The 18,125-nt window shown below is 36.3% G+C and overlaps 1 protein-coding gene across 6 annotated transcripts in view; it reads left to right on the forward strand.

Moving 5' to 3' along the window:
* Window positions 1-2,348: 2,348 nt before the first annotated feature.
* LOC107767135 (uncharacterized) overlaps window positions 2,349-18,125 on the forward strand; it is a 40,896-nt gene continuing 25,119 nt past the window's right edge. For 3 of the 6 annotated variants that reach the window (XM_075233085.1, XM_075233089.1, XM_075233090.1), the window contains exons 1-9: window positions 2,377-2,615; window positions 3,135-3,734; window positions 3,814-3,938; window positions 4,035-4,129; window positions 4,248-4,472; window positions 4,952-5,039; window positions 10,562-10,613; window positions 14,259-14,324; window positions 14,905-15,059. In XM_075233085.1, coding sequence (XP_075089186.1) covers window positions 3,163-3,734; window positions 3,814-3,938; window positions 4,035-4,129; window positions 4,248-4,472; window positions 4,952-5,039; window positions 10,562-10,613; window positions 14,259-14,324; window positions 14,905-15,059 — 1,378 coding nt within the window. In that variant the 5' untranslated portion in view covers window positions 2,377-2,615; window positions 3,135-3,162. Of the gene's footprint in view, window positions 2,616-3,134; window positions 3,735-3,813; window positions 3,939-4,034; window positions 4,130-4,247; window positions 4,473-4,951; window positions 5,040-10,561; window positions 10,614-14,258; window positions 14,325-14,904; window positions 15,060-18,125 lie in introns of all 6 variants that reach the window. The other 3 variants (XM_075233086.1, XM_075233088.1, XM_075233087.1) reach the window with 3 other exon arrangements.

Consider the following 18,125-nt stretch of genomic DNA (forward strand, 5'->3'; position numbering starts at 1 on the left):
AAGACAACAATGGAAAGATAGTTTCTAATTTTTGTCTGTGTGTGTGCCCTCTATGCCTATCCAATCTCTGTATATGCCTCTCTATTTTTCTATCTCCTCTTCTCCAAAAAAAATCCTTCTTTTTTCAGTCTCTATGTCTGTCTTCCTGCTTTTGATTTTCAGTCCCCCAACTAAATGGAAGCTCCTCTCTATTTATAGCCTAGCATTAGGCCATTTACAACCTGTTAAACAAATCAGAACCCCTCTTTTCTGCTGACAGCCTTTTTATCACCTTATTAAACTAAAACCAGACATGGGCAGCAAGAATATAATCTAACAGCACATGCTGTCCAATTATTTTAAATCCTTAACAGCTGACCATACACATGCTGCCCAAAATCTAAACCAAGTGAACATGCTATCCATTTTAAAACCAAGGTCTGAACTGCAACTATGACACCACCCTTAAATGTTTTCTGATTCAAATTGAACAAATCACAGGCAACATACTCAGTTCCTAATTGAATTCAAATAAAATATCAGTAGGAAAGCCAATAACATGGATCAAATTATTACCATTCAAAGCTGAACTAATTGACGACATATATTGAATCGACTATGCGAATCACAACACATACAATCGAAGCTCAATGATCAGAATCCAACAGTATTAGCAGGGGGTTCAAGTTGTATTGACCAAAACAAAATTGGCCCTGGGAACTAATTAATCGACCCATTTCAATTTCAGTTGGTTGTACAGTTTACACATACACACATTATCAGCAAATGAAGAAAGATTTGTCCAAATACAAAGGTCCGGGCAAGGTGGACAGGAACAGTCGACAAACAATTCAAAATAAAATCAACTAAACATTTGGGGCAATGAATAGACATTCAATTACAACAAACACATGAACTGATAAGAAAAGGAAAGCAAAAATACCTTAAAATCTTGAAAAATCAACAAACCCTAGCTCGGATTTGAATCGACCTTTCTTGGGGTTGAACGGACTTTAATCGAAGTGTTCCCAACTGAGAACACTTCGATTAAGGTCCATTAGACCCTAATCTTTATGGTTCAAACGGACACAGATCGGGCTCAGGGTTTCTAGGGTTCCTAAGGGAAGATTTGGGATTTGTGTTTCCCTGGTTAGATTCAGACCAAACCAAGCATGGTTTGGTCACGAGGGAGGTCAGGGGAGTGCCCGGTATGAACCTGGGGTGGTTTGGTGTAGATCGAGTTTTGCTCGAATCTTCAAATGAAGATTCGAGAACCTAGGGGTTGATTCGAGGCAAAGGGACAACAGATCCATGTTCAGGGTGGTGAGGCAGTCCTATGGTGTTAAGGTGGTGATCACCGGCGTCCTTGCCGCCGGGTTTTTGGTGAGGGGAAAGAGGGGTGGCTCTAGGGTTCCGAGGGTTTGGGTCCGTGAAGGAGACGACTCGAGGGGGGGTGTTTGGATGGGGCGTGGGGTAAGGTTTTAGGTTTATATAGTTAGTGAGTGGATAGATCCTGGCCGTTGGATGAGGTGAGATGAAAGGCCAGGATCTTTCAGCTGGTGGGGAACGATGTCGTTTCACATGCCAGGGGTTGGGTTGGTCCGGGGTTGAATGGGTCGGGTTCGTATGTGGGTATGGGGGATGTGATCTTGGCCGTTGATCGTCCTGAGATCAACGGTCCAGATTAAAAGCGGCTCAACTAGATCGGGCAAACAGGGATGCTGGGTTGGGTTGTTTTGGTTTGGGCCTGTTTGTTTTAATTTGGACTGGCCCAATCCGAAAATCCTTTTTTTTTAATCTCTTAAATTAAATTGCCAAATAATACTATAAAAACATTAAACAACAATTATCACACAATTAACATTTAATTACACTAACATCACTTAATAACAAAATAGAATGAAAGATGCATTTTTTTTGTGATTTTCCTTTTAATAACCGGATTGCGGTTCACACGACATATATTTTTATATTTTTGTTTGATAAAAAATAAAAAATGGACAAGATCACAAATAACTACCAAAAATGCCACGTAAATTCAAAAAATTGTACAGCAGGACCATTTGCTATTATTTTTATTTCTTTTGGAGTGATTGTCGCGTAAAACAAAAATCACGTGCTCACAATACGTTAGAGTGATTTTAGGACACTAATTATTATCATTAATTCACTTAAAATGTATATAAATGGTAATTGAGTATATAAAATGTAATTTTACTAAAACTTGAATAGAGATGATAATATGGTTTCATATAATGTATAGGAATGTAAATATCTAAAAAAAAAAAAAAAGAAAAACCTGTTGGGCCAGAACGGTGAAATCTTCCTCCTTAAACCTATTGGGCCATAAGCCTAACTGAGTTAACATGTGCGGATGCTTGTTTTTGGACAGTTCTCGTGTCTCCTAACTCAGTTAGCAGTCACTTCCTCCTAGGTTACCTCTTTAACACAAAATAGCTCTTATCTCTCTTCTCCCAAACGGTAATCTCTCCCCTTCTGTCACCTCCCCCTTTTCACGGGTCATCCCTATTTCCACTGGTATACATGACCCTCTGTTTATAACCCATATGGCCACTGCTGTTTCTGGCTTCTGAGTTTACATTATTATAAGGATTATTAATTATAACCAAAGAAAGGTCTGTTCTTTATTTTACATTGTAATTAGCTAAGATAGTATGCACCCCCTTTTACATAAAATAGAAGATTGAATTTTTATCTTGGGCATGCTAAATAACGATTCTTTTTGATTGATTCTAATTGCTTTTGCTCGTTGTTATTGATTTTTTTGGGACGCCCCATTTCTCTTTTCGCCCAACTTTTGAGAAAATAGAAAATTCAAAATTTGAGGACTGCTGACATATGCTTGTGTGTCAATGTTATATTGTGTTTGTGAATCACTGTTATTGTGAATTTCTGTTTGTCTTCTTGACTATTTTGTGTTGTGTTCACGATTCTTTTTCTCTGTCAATAAAGCTTATTGTGTGATTATTTCATATGATAACAAAAACTTTGTAAGGTTAAGAAATGTGATTTCTTTTGCAGCTAAAAGCAGTATGAAGCTTATTATGATTTTAGTTTTCTCAGGAAAAATAGCAAGTTTTCATTTTGCTTTCGGACAATTGTGGACTAACCGTATAAACTTTGCTTGTTATTAGGTATCTATTATACCTTTAATAATTTGCAATGTATGTGAGGAGAATAAGAAGCAACAACCAAAGGTGGAATCTAGCATTTCAGCGTTTTAACCACTATGTTAGTTCTGGCTACAGAACTTACTCCCCTATACAAACCTCAAGCGTTACCTATATACCTTCAGACTGCATTTCTCTAGGCAGTGTGATAGGACGAGCTTTGTTAGATACATCTAAGTCAATACAGACTGCTTCCCAACGAGGGAATATAAGATTGTTGAGGATTTTACCTGCAACACATTTAAGGTATTTTAGTTCTAAAGGTGATGGTAGGGATGCGAGTGAGGATAAACATGTACACACGAGAGATAGTGGGAGCTCTGATAAAGGAACAGTTCGGCAGGAAAAAGGCGGTGAAGATGTGAGATATTGTGATGCACATGCTCAGCTTGGTGATCAAGAGCAGAAGGAGTGGCTCCGGAATGAAAAGCTGTCGATCGAGAGTAAGAAGAAAGAATCACCTTTCCTAAGTAGACGAGAAAGATTTAAAAACGAGTTCTCAAGGAGGGTTGTTCCGTGGGAGAAAATAGCTCTATCATGGGACACATTTCCTTATTATATCCAGTGAGTTCCTGCCTTTCAGATCTATTTCTCTTGCTGCCAAGTTGCTATTTGGGTTAATTTATGTCAACAAAACTTGCAGCGAACATACAAAGAACGTTTTGGTGGAGTGTGTTGCTTCCCATTTAAAGCATAAGAAGGTTACTGTGGCTTACGGTGGCCGCTTGAGTTCTTCAAGTGGGAGAATCCTGCTTCAAAGTATACCAGGTAGAGTTTTCTAGACTGGTATGAGATTCCTATGACAATATAGCTTTTTATTATTGCTTGTTAGAAATAAATGCTGAATTCTTGATGATGTTGCAGGGACTGAGCTTTATCGAGAAAGACTAGTTCGAACCCTTGCTCGAGATTTAAAAGTACCATTGCTGGTGCTTGATAGCAGCATTCTAGCTCCATATGTAAGTTATTCATATATATATATATATACACACACATACATATATCATTGGTTCCTTTTGACTAAACACCATTATTTTGCTTTTTATCGAATATCTTCATAAAGTTACTTATGCACAGGATTTTGGTGAAGATTGCTCATCTGAAAGCGAATCAGATGTAGAATCAGGTGAAGAGTGTACGTCGGATTCTGAAATGGAAGATGCAAATGATGCAAGTAATGAGGAAGAATGGACAAGCAGTGCTGAGACAAAGTCAGAAGCTAGTGAGGAAGACGTTGATGTTGAGGCATCTGTGGAAGCATTAGAAAAACTTATTCCATTCAACCTTGACGACTTTGAGAAGGTAAATTTTGAGTTAGCTGTAAACAATCTGAAATCTGGTACTTTGTTGGCTGTAAACTGTTCATGGGCACACACATATCAAATATAGGAACTTGGTAATTCAGTTGGTTCAGTTGGGATTAGGAATATTAAGCCAAAATGTATATATAAAATGATCCATGAAAAGGGAAAATGATATCTTTCCTTGAATAGTCTTCATAAGAGTCAACAATAGGCGGAGGTTCGTAGGAGGTTGGAGAATTGGATTTTAAATATAATATTTGCTTTTCTCTATTTCCTTCGAATATCATGTAACTATTTTTGAAAGAGAACCTTCATGGTTTATTATTATAATGTAAGTATTATGCCCTAGTTGAGTTTACATCCATATCTTTTTGAGTGTTACCAATTTCTTCAAAATGTCACTAATTAGAAATCCATCATTATAGATGTTATATGCATTTCTCATGGTTTTGATTTTAAACATTGCATGGATTTTAGAGAGTGTCCGGAGAACTTGAAAGTTCCTCAGAATCAACCTCGGAGTCTGTTGATCAATCAGAGAAAACTCAACGGCCCTTCAGAAAAGGTATGAAGTGCCATTTTGCAGCAGGATTCCTCATAGGCTGTGCTAACATCTTTTGTTTTGTTTGGTTTATCGTTTTTCGTGAAATCAGCCATGTGCTGTAGTCTTTGTAGGGTAGATTCTAGAAGATGGTGATCGAAAAAAATTTATATGTACTTGCGGCATAAAAAAAGTCTCAATCATCTTTTTTATATGTAAAGGTGGTGTTTGGGCTAGATTGCGTGCACCTTTACTATTTTGCCGCGAACCTGCTACTTCGCAACAGTATAAGTACTGGATAACTTTGCCCACCAAGGTTAGATAGATGAGAAGAAATCACCTAGTATTTTTGTTTTCGTTGGGAATTGAACCTTGGTCTTTGAAGTTTTACCCACTTCATTGACTGTTAGGCTACACCTTCGGGTGTAAAAAAAGTCTTTCTCTTATCAATTTTCTAGGAACGACTTAGTAAGTTCATCTTCCTGCCACTTCATCCAGTTGCCCGTTAGAAGGAGTATTTATTTTATGGCTTCCCTTTTTAATCAAAGTCTCTTTGTGGTCCCCCATTTTGTGTTTAGGAGTTTCTTAAAGGAGATATTTGTTAACAACTTTTTAGAATTTGCTTTTTTAATTTTATTTTATTTGAGGAATCCCAAGGGTTAATGGCGTAAAACTCGGTGGGTGATGGTCCCATCCCTATACCCTTCTCCACTTATCTATCAGGCTTTTGTGTGCGGCATGGGCCGAACCCATGGCATACACCTAACCTACATATCACAAGTCTGCACCCTTATCACTAGATCAAAGCCCTGGGGCAATTTTTTGTTATTTAACCAACTGATTTGGGCACTTAGTGGTGGTTGTTGTGCACACTTTTGTAGTCGCAACATGAGATTAGTAAATGTTTTGCACTTGAAAGAGTTGACTGGGCATCCTTACATGTTACCCAAGGCAAATTACCAATTAGTTCATGAAGGGGTATAATTAATGACATAGTGTTTGGTCTTACTCCCAATTATTCCCAAAGAAAAAAGTAGTTTTCATGCTCCCTCGGTCACGAATTGATACTTCGTGTTTTGGGTTGAGAAAATATTAAGGAGAGTTGAAGATGTATATTTTCAATATTTGGTGAGAGAACATGTGGAGTTGTTGGTTACGTCTCCATTTTTAGGAGAACAATAGTAGAACAAGAGTATTTGAAAGTGTAAAATTGTGGTACTTGAAACTCTTATGCGGGGGGGGGGGGGGACATTTTAAATTGCTGCCAATGGAAATGATTGTCGCTCTTAGTCTCAGTATCATTTCTCCACTTAACTATCCCTAACGTGTCATTCTGACAAAGAAGTTCCTTTGTTACATTTGATTTACAGTCAAGAATGAGTAAGGCTTGTTCCAAGCAGCACATACACTAATTTGGTCCTCTTTTCTTTCCGCATTAAAATTAGGTCATAGGTCAACAGAAAATCTAATAGATTAGTGTAAGTGAACAAATAATCCTTCAGTTCTGATATCACAAAATAAACCTTTAGTTCTTCCAATATTATATTTGATAAGAAAGTGCGCAATCACTGGTGTCGTCTAGAAATTGATGAAGAGGGATGAAGACCATGAGAGACTAGGATTCAAGTCCTAGCATATGCGAAAAAGCTCAGTCCCATTTGCCCTTCTTTGGTGAATTGAGTTACCCATTCTTATAATGGTGGGAGGATGTCGGTATCCGGCGCCACTAGTATGTTTATATATATCAGAAGGAAGGTGAGTTCGTTAGCCCTTTTAGATGGGTGAACACAAAGATATGGTATTGATTAGGATGGTGTGAGGAAAAAATTCAGAGCCTCGTCACTAAAGAGGTAGTAAATTGCTTGATTGGTTCTTGAAGTAGTGATAATGGTTAGGATTCGGCAATAGAGAATGGACACCTAACAATTCATTTCAGGTGGTGGATAGATATGTAGAAAGTATTAAACTGAAAAAAAGAAAGAAAAGGCTATGGAGTATCTCATATATTGCAACATGAGAAGATTAAGGAATTTGGGTGGTTCTGAACCTTGTCAATGGTGCTGTATTTGCCTACTAGCACTTCTCAAGATGATGTGTATGCAATACTTGAGTTGTATTCTTATGATATTTCATAAATCTTTCATTAATGACGCACTTGAGTATGTCAAAATTAAGGACAAATTAGTGATGCATTTCAATCATTCATTTTTATCCGGCCAACTATCTTTACAATATTGTATTCTTTCTTTGCATCAAAAGTATACATAGAATAAATGATTTTTAATACTTTCTAGATCCGTCTTTTTTACAGATCTATACAACTATCTATACAATATTGGATTCTCTTGTTGCACCAAAAGTCTAAATAGGAAAAACGTAAATTTTATGTCTCGCTGGAGTTGTTTTCTTCAAAGTTTTGATTGACAAGGGGTGGTTATGTCAATTTAGACCCATTTATAGATGGTCAAGAAAGGTTAAAGTCGATGAATCTGTGCCTCCTCTCTCTCTCTCACTCACACACAACCCCCCCGGGTTATCTACTGGTAGTGCTCCTTACTGCTCTACTATTTTCTCTTTTTTCCCTCTTTCTTAATCCCCCATGTTTCTGCTGTTACTACATTGAAAGCTGTTTACTTCTAAAAGATATTAAGAAAAAAAGGTCCGCCTCACAGATTGAGGCATATAACTTGCTTTACCACAAGAAAATCACCTTGCTCACACTGTTTTCTTCTAAAACATTGTTATAGTAGTAGTAAGAGATCAATAATTCGTGATTGTGGCAGTTTATTAGTTGGTTTGGTATATAGCTATATATTCATGTTATTTGACCTTTCCATTTAGGAAAACTGTAACCAGATAATTGCACTTTTAGTCCTTTAGTTATTGATAAATTCTTATTTTGGTCCTCTAAATATTCGGCTAAGCATGCTTAACCTTCAATTAAATGAAAGTGTTATTTTGGTCAGTTATATAGGAAATATGTGATTTAGACTATTTATAGAACTGTATTACCCTCAAATATATAGTAACAATACAACTTTAACATATCACAACAATAAGTAAATGGTTTAGCACTTAATAATCGTTATCTTTGTGAAGAATCACAAGTCATAGGGATCGAAAGTGCTCCTATCAATTTGATTGAAGGTTAAATATGCTTAACCAGAAATTACAAGCAGTGTTTTAAAAGTCGGGCGAGCCACGAGCAAGTGCACTAAAAACGCATTGAGGCGTATTGGCAGGGTGCAAGTATCGCAGCCGTAAGTCCTAACCTTCTGCCCGTTCCCTTAGGCGTAAGTCCCAACATTCTGGGCATTCATATTGGGCAAGAGAACTTTGTCAAGTTGGAGCCAAAATTGCTTAATAAATTCTTTTTTAATACTTACGTGCTCATAAATTAACTCATAGTAAATTCTTAAACTGAAAAACTCAAAATTCATAGATCTTTACTAATTGTTTATCCTAATTCATAATAGTCTTTTTTTCGTTTATTGAGTAACGAATATTCTTCCCCTTTGTTTTCAAAGTGCAAACTACAAAGCAAACGTTTGGTCCTCTGAAGCTTGCTCTGCTTCTGCACTTGCAACTTCCTTTCTTTGCTTCATTTTCTTCAAGTTTTGTTTTTGCTTTCTATAATTTTCAAGTTAGTTTTTGGTTTTAGAATTTCTTTTGGTATCACTCTAGTTTAGATATCGTTCTGGAGACTCTTAAAAAATGCTCGTTTTTTATTATAATGAGTATTTGTGATTTTTTTTTTTTAGTTTTAGGCTTTCTAACAATAATTTTATATTCTTGTCTTTTGTATTTTTTGAATTATTAGGAACTAGTATCATTTTTACAACTCTAAGGCCTCATTTGTTTGCATTTAATGGGGTCTGAATCTTAATCATTTAGATCTCAGACATTAAGTGCGTTTGTTTTTAAAGTCTGAATCTTAATTATTCAGCTCTTAATCATTAAGTGTGTTTGTTTTTTTTACTTCACAACCACTTAATGGGTCTGAATAGGTCTGTATGATTAAGATCTATAACAGAGACTTAATTTCATTAAGATGCTATCACATATTCATTATTAACTGCCGCTACCGCCTACCATTATCAACTACCACCATGCCACCACCATCACCATAGTCAACCACCACCACCACCACCATAGTCAACCACCACCACCACCACCATCCTCAATCATAGTCACCACCATTATTGACCATCACCATCACCATCCACCATCCCCACCACTCCGACCACCATCATTCTCACCAACAGTTAACACTTATCCACCTCAACTACCACAACCAACCACTCCATCACCATTAACAACCACAGCCGGCACCACCCATCATTATAACCTACCACGACCTTCTTCAATCACAAATCACCACCCGCCATTATTAACTATCACCACTCACCACCACCATCCTCAATCATAATCGCCACCACTACCAATCACTACTAGCTACTAGCATGAACTACCATCATCAACCAAAACTACCACCAACCACCGCCTCTAGTCGGCATTCACCCGTTAGCCATCACCACCAACAACTATCATATTTTAAAAAACTATATATATTATTGATAGAATATTAGATCTATCATATTTTTAAAAACTATATATTTTATTGATAGAATATTAGATTAGTTAGTATTTCATTTGAATTTTATGTTTATTATTTTTCAAATAAAGATAAATTTTATGCATTCAGATGTTAAAAATTAAACAGTCTTAATTTTTAATTTTTAGTATTTAGATCTTAATACACATCTTAATATATTCAGATTCAGTTGTCTTAATCTTAATACACATCTTGATATTCAGATGTGTATTCAGATTCAGACGTCTTAATCTTAAAAAAACAAATGAGGCCTAGGTATGTTCCATCATAGTCATGTTACAGGTGTAATGCATCATTGCATCTCAACGTCTTTCACTTTTTCAAATAAGAAAAAAAATTCTTTTATAATGTTTATGCACATGTTAGCATGTTTAAATAGATATATACATGTTCCTACTAATTTTATAATTTTCTACATTTTAAATGTAATTTTTACTTTTTTATTTATATATTTATTTTATTAATTTACAAAATATTAAAATTAATGATCCATGAGGTTAAGCCCTGCGCCCGGGGCTTATGCCTCGCCAAGCGCTAGATAAAAAGCCTTACCTCACGCCCACACTTTTTAATACACAAATCACAAGGACCAAAACCCAAATTTGTTGATATTTGAGGGACTAAAAGTACATATTTCCCAATTGTAACTCAATTTGGAGATGCTTGATTTATTTTATTAAATTAAATAAAGCATGCAGATGTAGCAACTGTATAATGTTATGACCAAATGCAGTTATTCTACTTTGAAATTCATTACAACTTAATTTGGGAGCTTCAGTACAATATATTTAAGTTTGACACTTAAAATGGTAACGTGATGTTCAATTTTGATAACTGCAATAATCATATTTACTATCTTTTGAGGAGTATCTGCTTTTACTTTGTCATGGTAGTTTTCCTCTGTTATATTTACATTTTTATCTACATACAGGGGATCGAGTAAAATACACTGGACCTTCTGGTGTTGTTAAAGCTGATAACAGGTTAGTTCTTCTATGGGGCACATCTCTCTAGTATTTGTCTTCTTAGATATCTTAAATAATCAAAATCGTCCTGCTTCTAGAGTCTTTAACTTTCTGCAAATTAGCTGGCAAATTTTATTTATACTTGCTGATCTACATGAGTAACCTTTCTTTCCATTTTTCTTACCAGTTCATCTATATTTTCACGATTACCATCGCACGTACCATTTGCTTTCATGTAGCCCTCCAACTTTTGTTGCAACCTTTATGAGTTGAAATATTTTCAATAGAAAGAAAAAGTGCCTGTAATACCCCTCCTCACTTTGGGTAGTTACACATCATTGCATAATCTGTTAGGCTTTTGAGGTAGCTGCTTCCCAAAAAGCTTAGACTTAAGCTTTTAATGAGCAACCAATAACCCAATAAGCTGTCTTGACCGATTGTTAAAATGGCATTAGAGCGGGTTATGTTCGGATTCACTGTCCATTATCAAAATTAAAATTAGGAATTCACTGTCGCGTCATATCTTAGACTAGGACATTGATTGTTAAACCTTGAGAACATATGGTTTTGCTAGGAAGAATCTAAATACCCTGTATTCTGAACTTTTTGTAAGACTACTAAACAATCAATTTTTTATAAGACTACTATTCCTCTAGTACTAAATTAGTTGGGCTTAATCAATATTGCACATGTTGCTCACATGAGCAACATTGTAGTAATTCTTAAGAACTCCCTGTCAGAGTCTTACACATGAGTGCTCATTCTTGAATACACCACCACAATGGGATTTTCGAAGGTAAGAACAAGAGGTAGAATCTGCTTTTTCTTTTTAATAGCGATGGTGTTTGGCCGGCTGGCTCGCACCTCGACTAAATCCACCGGGTACTTGCTACCTCCCCACCAACACAATTATTGGGTAACTCTGTCCACTAGAGTTTAGATAGATAAGGTTAGGATTTGCTTTTAAGTTTAACCTATTCAAACTGGATGACCTACCTATGACCTATCTATTAGGTTTGTATCGTTGGTTAACATCTTTTGATCCCAAAGACTACTATGTTGTCTGGCTGGAGGGCTAAGTTGCTCGGACTCGGTTGCGGGTGTTCGATGCAGGTGCAGATCAAGAGGTCAGATCCTTCATGATCTAAATTTTAAGATTCGGTAGTACGTATCCAGGTATGGATACGGGTGCATGAATTCGGCTAAAAGTAATTCAAATATTTAAAATAGAGTCATTAAAATATGTCTAAATTATGAGACATTATTTGAAAAACTTACAAGGTATTCCAAGAAGGAGAAAATATTAGTTAAGAGGATAATCCGAGTTGGAGATAGAAGTTTAAGGACTGACATAGAAATTTCTATACATAAGGTATTCCATTTTCTTCAATTTCACCCTAGCTTTTATTTTGATTTCATAACTCGTTTTACCTGTCCTAAAATTTTCCGTCATTTTTGGTCAAAGTACCCAAAATCGGTTGACCATATCCGGTGGGGATCCCATACCCACACCCACACTCACGTCGTGTCAACACGGGTGCGGCACCAAAGTGAAGAGTTTGAGCAACTTAGCTGAAGGGTACCTTTGTAAAAACGAAATTCCATATCATATAGAAAGAGGTGAAGTGTAGTGATTTGTACTACTGAAAAAGTTCTGCTAACTGATGGGCAACAGAATCAGCGGATAGGCGCAAGCAAGTTTAGCAAATTACAAGGCTTTCCACAAATTTAGATTTGGCTATCAAATTTTACCAACTTGTTGCTATTGTTTCTGTTACTTCGAAAGTAGCTGCATCAGTTTCATCCACTTGAACTTTTTATTATTTTCCTTTTTATTTCTCATCACATGATGGCATCTTCTTCTAGAAGTCCTTGCTTCTCTTGGGCTTCATTTATTTATTAAGATTAAGATGTCTGAATCTATATGCATATCTGAATATTAAGATGTGTTAAGATTAAGACGTGTAAATTTGAATACACATGTGAATTTTAAGATGTGTATTCAGACCTGAATACTGAATAAAAAAAATAATTCGTCTTTTCAACATCTGAATGTGTAAAATTTGCCTTTATTTAAAAATTAATAAATACAAAATTCAAATAAAATATTATATTAATAAACTATCTTTAAATTAATATAATAATTTGTGGTGATGATGGCTAACCATGATTGTTATTAGTGCCGATTGAGAGTGGTGGTGTTGGTTGATGGTGGTGGTTGTGGGTGGTAAGTAGTGGTGACGGTGGCTGACAATAAATGTTAAAGGTGATGGTTGATAGTGGTAGTTGGTGGTGACGGCTAATAATTGTGGTGGATGATAGTGATAGTTGATGGTGGTGGTAACTATTAGCGGTGGCTAATGTTGGTGATGGTCGGTGGTGATTGGTGGTTGTGTGATAATGGTAATTGGTGGTGATGATTGTAAATGGTGGCTAGCGGTGGTGGTTGGTAGCAGTGGCGATTGTGGTTGAGGATGATGGTTGTGGGTGGTGGTTGTTAATGGTGAGCAATATTGATGGTTAGTTGTGAAGGTGGATGATAGCATCTTAATGATATTAAGGCTTTGTTATATGTTCAAACCCACTAAATGGCTGTAAACGCACTTAATGATTGAAATCTGAATGATTAAGATTCAGACATAAAAAAAATTGCACTTAGTGACTAAACACACTTAATAACTGAGGTTTGGATGATCAGAATGCAGACCTTCATTAAGTGCAATTAAATGAGGCCTTAGTCAATGCAAGCTAAATTCCTGTCAATAGCTGAGATGTTCAATCGATTGCTTGAAAGAAGTGATTCACCCAAAAGATGATGAAAAACATGGAGGAGTAAGTTCCTAAATTCACTAGTAAAGAAGATATAGAAAAAAGAAAGTAAAAGCTCTAAACAATAAGTGCGTGAAGGCCCTTTATAGGTCGGTAAAAGGTTATCCCGGCAAACGATCCTTCTGCTTACACCGTGCAGTAGTGTTGTATGTGGAGGAATCCATGTTAAGTAGATGAAATATCAGCTTCCTTTTCTTCCAATATGAGTTGTAGTGCTTAGTAATGCCCTGCTATAATATGATTGACAACAAAATAAACTGCCAGTTCAGTTTTGATCCTAAGAGCAGATTATGTTGAAATATCTGTCAAACTTTGTGTTTCAGACTTCAGATGACCCTATATACTAGTGGCAATTAGGACACGTATATTTGAATGGATAAATGTGGTATATCATAGCAAGGCCAAAACAACATAAAGTGGGTTGTTGCATATTATTTGGAGTTGTTGGAGTTGGGTAACTTTTAAATGGATATCTGAATTTCTTTGTATTTGGTAGATTTGCTTTTGTAGGAAACTGAAAAGAGAGGAAAAAGGAAAGTCTCAAAGAATTAAGAGGTGCATCATGTTTAAAGCTTAGGAGTTAGAAGCATTCTATTCTTGTTTACATTTCTTTGCTGTACTAAAAACAGTTTTGGGGGTGTGTTATTGCTTTATTAAGAAATTGTTACTCTCAGAGCGAGCCATGCAGCTTTATTTTTTGCTTTCATGTTCGTGCTTTGCTTGTTTAGAGAGCTGAGAGTTTTGTTGCGAAGTGGAGGTCTTACCATTAGTATAACCCATGTGAACTATGGATTAAGCAGCATTTAGTAATTGACATAATCCAATTCATCACAGGATTGTATTGGGGAAGATACCTACTTCTGGTGGTCCAACAAATGCTTTCACTGTTATTCATGGAAGGTGGGTTGGTAAGTCGTCGCAAGTGCTATAGAGAAATTTTTTTCTCCATTTGGTGCTTGGACGCATGATTGTATCTTTGACGTTCCTTCTCACTGGAAAGATATAAAATAATTGGGATGGTAGTTGGGCTTTTTTGCTCATCATCCACCAGGATTCCTTGTGGCTTCTGTCTTAAAAAATGTCCTTTTTGATGCTCATAGTGATATACTGCAATGCTCTTGTGCTAGTGCAAGCGCTCGGCTTTATATCTAAGATAATGAAAGCAAGTATGAAGGTTCTGCATTTGATCTAGGCATCTGCAGTGAAATAAGTTGCCGTATCATTATTTGCCATCACTGTCATTGTCCTGATCATTTTTGTTTATTTGTTTGTTATTCTCAATATTAAAGCCAACATCTATGCACCTAGCTCTTTTAGATGTTTAAGATGCGAATTTGTTATTTAGTTTTGAAGCATCTATTTAGCAGTTAATGTGTTTTACAAATGTATCTGCCTAAAAGGTATTTAAGTAAAGAGTTGCTTAAATGTCATTTTAACAGACACATGCATATAAGTTGTTACAACCAATATGCCTTTGCAGGTCCATGTCCAGTGGTCAACGTGGTGAGGTGTATGAGGTGAATGGTGATCAGATTGCTGTAATTTTTGATGTTATTGAAAAGAAAACAACGGAAGAAGAGAAAGATGAGAAACCCAAATCACAAGATGTGAAACCATCAATATACTGGATTCCTGGTATGTATTTGTCATCTGAGATTGCAGTAAATTTGTGATAAATCATCTTCTTTTTTCCTTGGAAAAAAGAAAGATAAATCCATCTTCTTTCTCTTGTAGTTTCAGAATTTTCCTTTTTTCCATGTACATCTTTAAGCATACTGGGTTAAATTCAAAGAGGGTTTCATCTCATGTGTCTGGGACGAAGGGGGATTAGGTAGGAAGTGGTTTTCTTCAACTCAGGTCGAATCTGTAGTTTGTATGTTAGAGGGAAACCAAGGAAAAAGAGCTTGGCTTAGGGGTTAACTTTGAGCAAATCCTTGTGGTCTTTAAAGAGAATGCTAAAAGCCAAAAGGCCAAAAAAGTTGTTATTAATATAGGTTGATATTTATTTGTTTGTTGAGAAATTGGAATCCAGTTATGTCAATCGATTGATCGAGTATGCCCCGAATCCCAAATAATTGAAATCTAGTCATATTTATAAGAAAAAGGACTCTAAGAATTCTATGCAAATCAATCTAGGATTCCTAATTCTTGTCAATTAAGTAACTGTTCTCCCTGTCCTAAAAAGAATTGTACTATTACTATTTGGAAAACAACCAATTTTTTCTTTCACTAAAATTTCTTAAAACCTTTGACTTTTTTAGAAGAATTAACCTAAATAGCTGTCCATCCAACTGCTTAAGCTAAAAATAGCCGGTGGAGGTATAATATATGTATAATTCATGTATAATATGTGTATAACCGTATATAATCAGTGTATGATAGGAAAAGTAAATAGTGAATCCGGCTGATTATTTCTGTAAAGATCTCCTTTTTAAACACTAAGAAAATTGTTACTGATACAGAAACAACAAAAATTGTTATTTGTAGTATTTATCTAGTGTAGTTTCTAAATATATATATATATATTTTATTTTAAAAAAAATTCTAAGACATCAATATCTGAGCTCACGCCGAAAATTATATGAATGTTGACCCTCATACTCCCTACACTGCCATTCTTTGTGGGACAGAGGGTATGTTAAAAGAAATGAAAATAAGTTAAGTCCTAAGACAACTAGGGAACAGACACTCCTGTGGATCAATAGACCGGTGAGGTAACAAGAAGAAGCTGCGTTCTAATAGACTCGAAATGTACCTAGGAAAAAAAAAACTATAAATCAGATCACTGTAGAATGAACGATAGTGTGTTGAACCGTAATTTTACCCTCTCTGTTACTGCATCATTCTCTATAGTAACAATTCCTTTAAATTATATATTTCTGAATGTTATTTGAGTGGCCTTTTGTAGAATTGCGCTGCATTCATATATTTTTATTATCAGTCTCTGAGTGATTATATTTAAAAAAATCTTATTCATTTACCTACTTTTTTTGGTTTTCTTTTGGGGGGTGGGGGGTGGCTGGAGGACAGGGGGAATCTTTCAGTAGGAAAGTGTCTCAAAGAGCTACCTCCCCCAGGGGAGGGGTAAATGATTCAAATAATTATTGTACAATTAGCAGCATTGTAGAAATATGCCTTCTATGCCCCTCGACTGTTGAGAACACATAGTGGTATGTATGCTCCTCAACTAGCAGCAGTCACAGAAGTATCCGTGAACTGATGATGTTGAAGTTTTGATACTATACACACACACACACACACCCCCTTCCAAGAACCTTTTGCTTTCTCCGGACAATTATTCTGCATGTTGAAGACCGGCTTGAATTCACTTTAACTTTAGGAAAGTATTTCTTTCTCCTCAAAGTAGGGTTCGCTCCGCAGCATGAAAAGGTCGAGATGCAATGTCGATCACATTGGATGGAGCCATTCGCCCAGAGCAAAGCTTGAAGTAAGGGTACCAAGGTCCTGGCAAGTTCAAGCATGGAAGAAGTGCATTATCCTTCGACACTACATCTTAATACAGGTTCCTAGGAAGACAAGCATGTGAAAATTTGGTATATGGACAAGCATGCGGCAGATACAAGAGTGAATTTCAGATGGAGGTGAGCTTTGCTGGTAATATGAGAAGGTTGTGGTGGCAGCATAGGGGGCATTAGCGCAGTGTTGACAGAAGCAAAAAGCTCTAAAAAGCGCTTTAGGTCGATTGGGGCTTTATAACTAAAGTGCGGGCTTTAGTTAAAAAAAGGCACAACTAAGGGAGAAAATAAAAATACAAATGCAATTCAAGAAAAAAGAAACAAAATCATTCCTACTGTCTTCAACAACAACTAATACACTTATTTGCCATAACATTTATCGTTTAGTACCACTCGATTCAAGATAGAACTCATGGGCAATGAGGTGCACACCTTAGTGCTTGCTTACACTGAAGCACAACTTAAGCGAGGCGAAGCACCTTCCCTGAGCTTTAGGACTTAAAAGCGCCTTAAATGAGCTTTTGACAACACTGCTTTAGCGTAGGTTAAATCCAAGATAAACTAGGGCTATATCAGACATATTAGATTTTCGAGCAAGGTCTGATCTTGGGAGAGAAGTTAGTTGCATAGACACATAAGAATGTATTCAAAGGAAAGGAAAACTAACTGGGCTGGTTTCCATGACTAAGTTTTCTCAAAAGATTTGGATTCCCATTTGAGGCCAACCTCCCTCCCCCCTCAAAAAAGAAAATACAAACAAAAGAATATTTATCTATAATGCCAGAGGCGTTGTTTCTATGGGTCTACTAAATGCATTTGGATTTGCTCTCATATGTCCTTTCAACTAGGTTTTCTGTGATAAATTCTACTGATTTCCAAAGGTTTTATGCTTCAACGTGGTATGCCCCTGATACTTTTTTCCCTTTTTGTGGTTTAGTAGGGGGAGAGGAGAGGGTGGATGACAAAGGGGCTAGACGGGACTCTGCAGTTTATCATTGAAAAGTTGTTTAAGTCTCAATACGTTGTTTCTTCAGTACAGAATGAGTGGCCTATTCGGCTGCTGATTGTGACTTCAGACTGGATGGTCTAAAAACTGACTTTGACTTCACACTGGATGACTATCAGTCTCAATAGACGACAAGCAATTGCCATAAATATTATTGGGGGAGACTTTTATTTGACTTCTTGTATAACTTGTTAAAGTATTTGTTTCCGGATAGGCTAT

This window comes from Nicotiana tabacum, chromosome 16 (genome assembly GCF_000715075.1).
Source record: "Nicotiana tabacum cultivar K326 chromosome 16, ASM71507v2, whole genome shotgun sequence".
NCBI lineage: Eukaryota > Viridiplantae > Streptophyta > Magnoliopsida > Solanales > Solanaceae > Nicotiana > Nicotiana tabacum.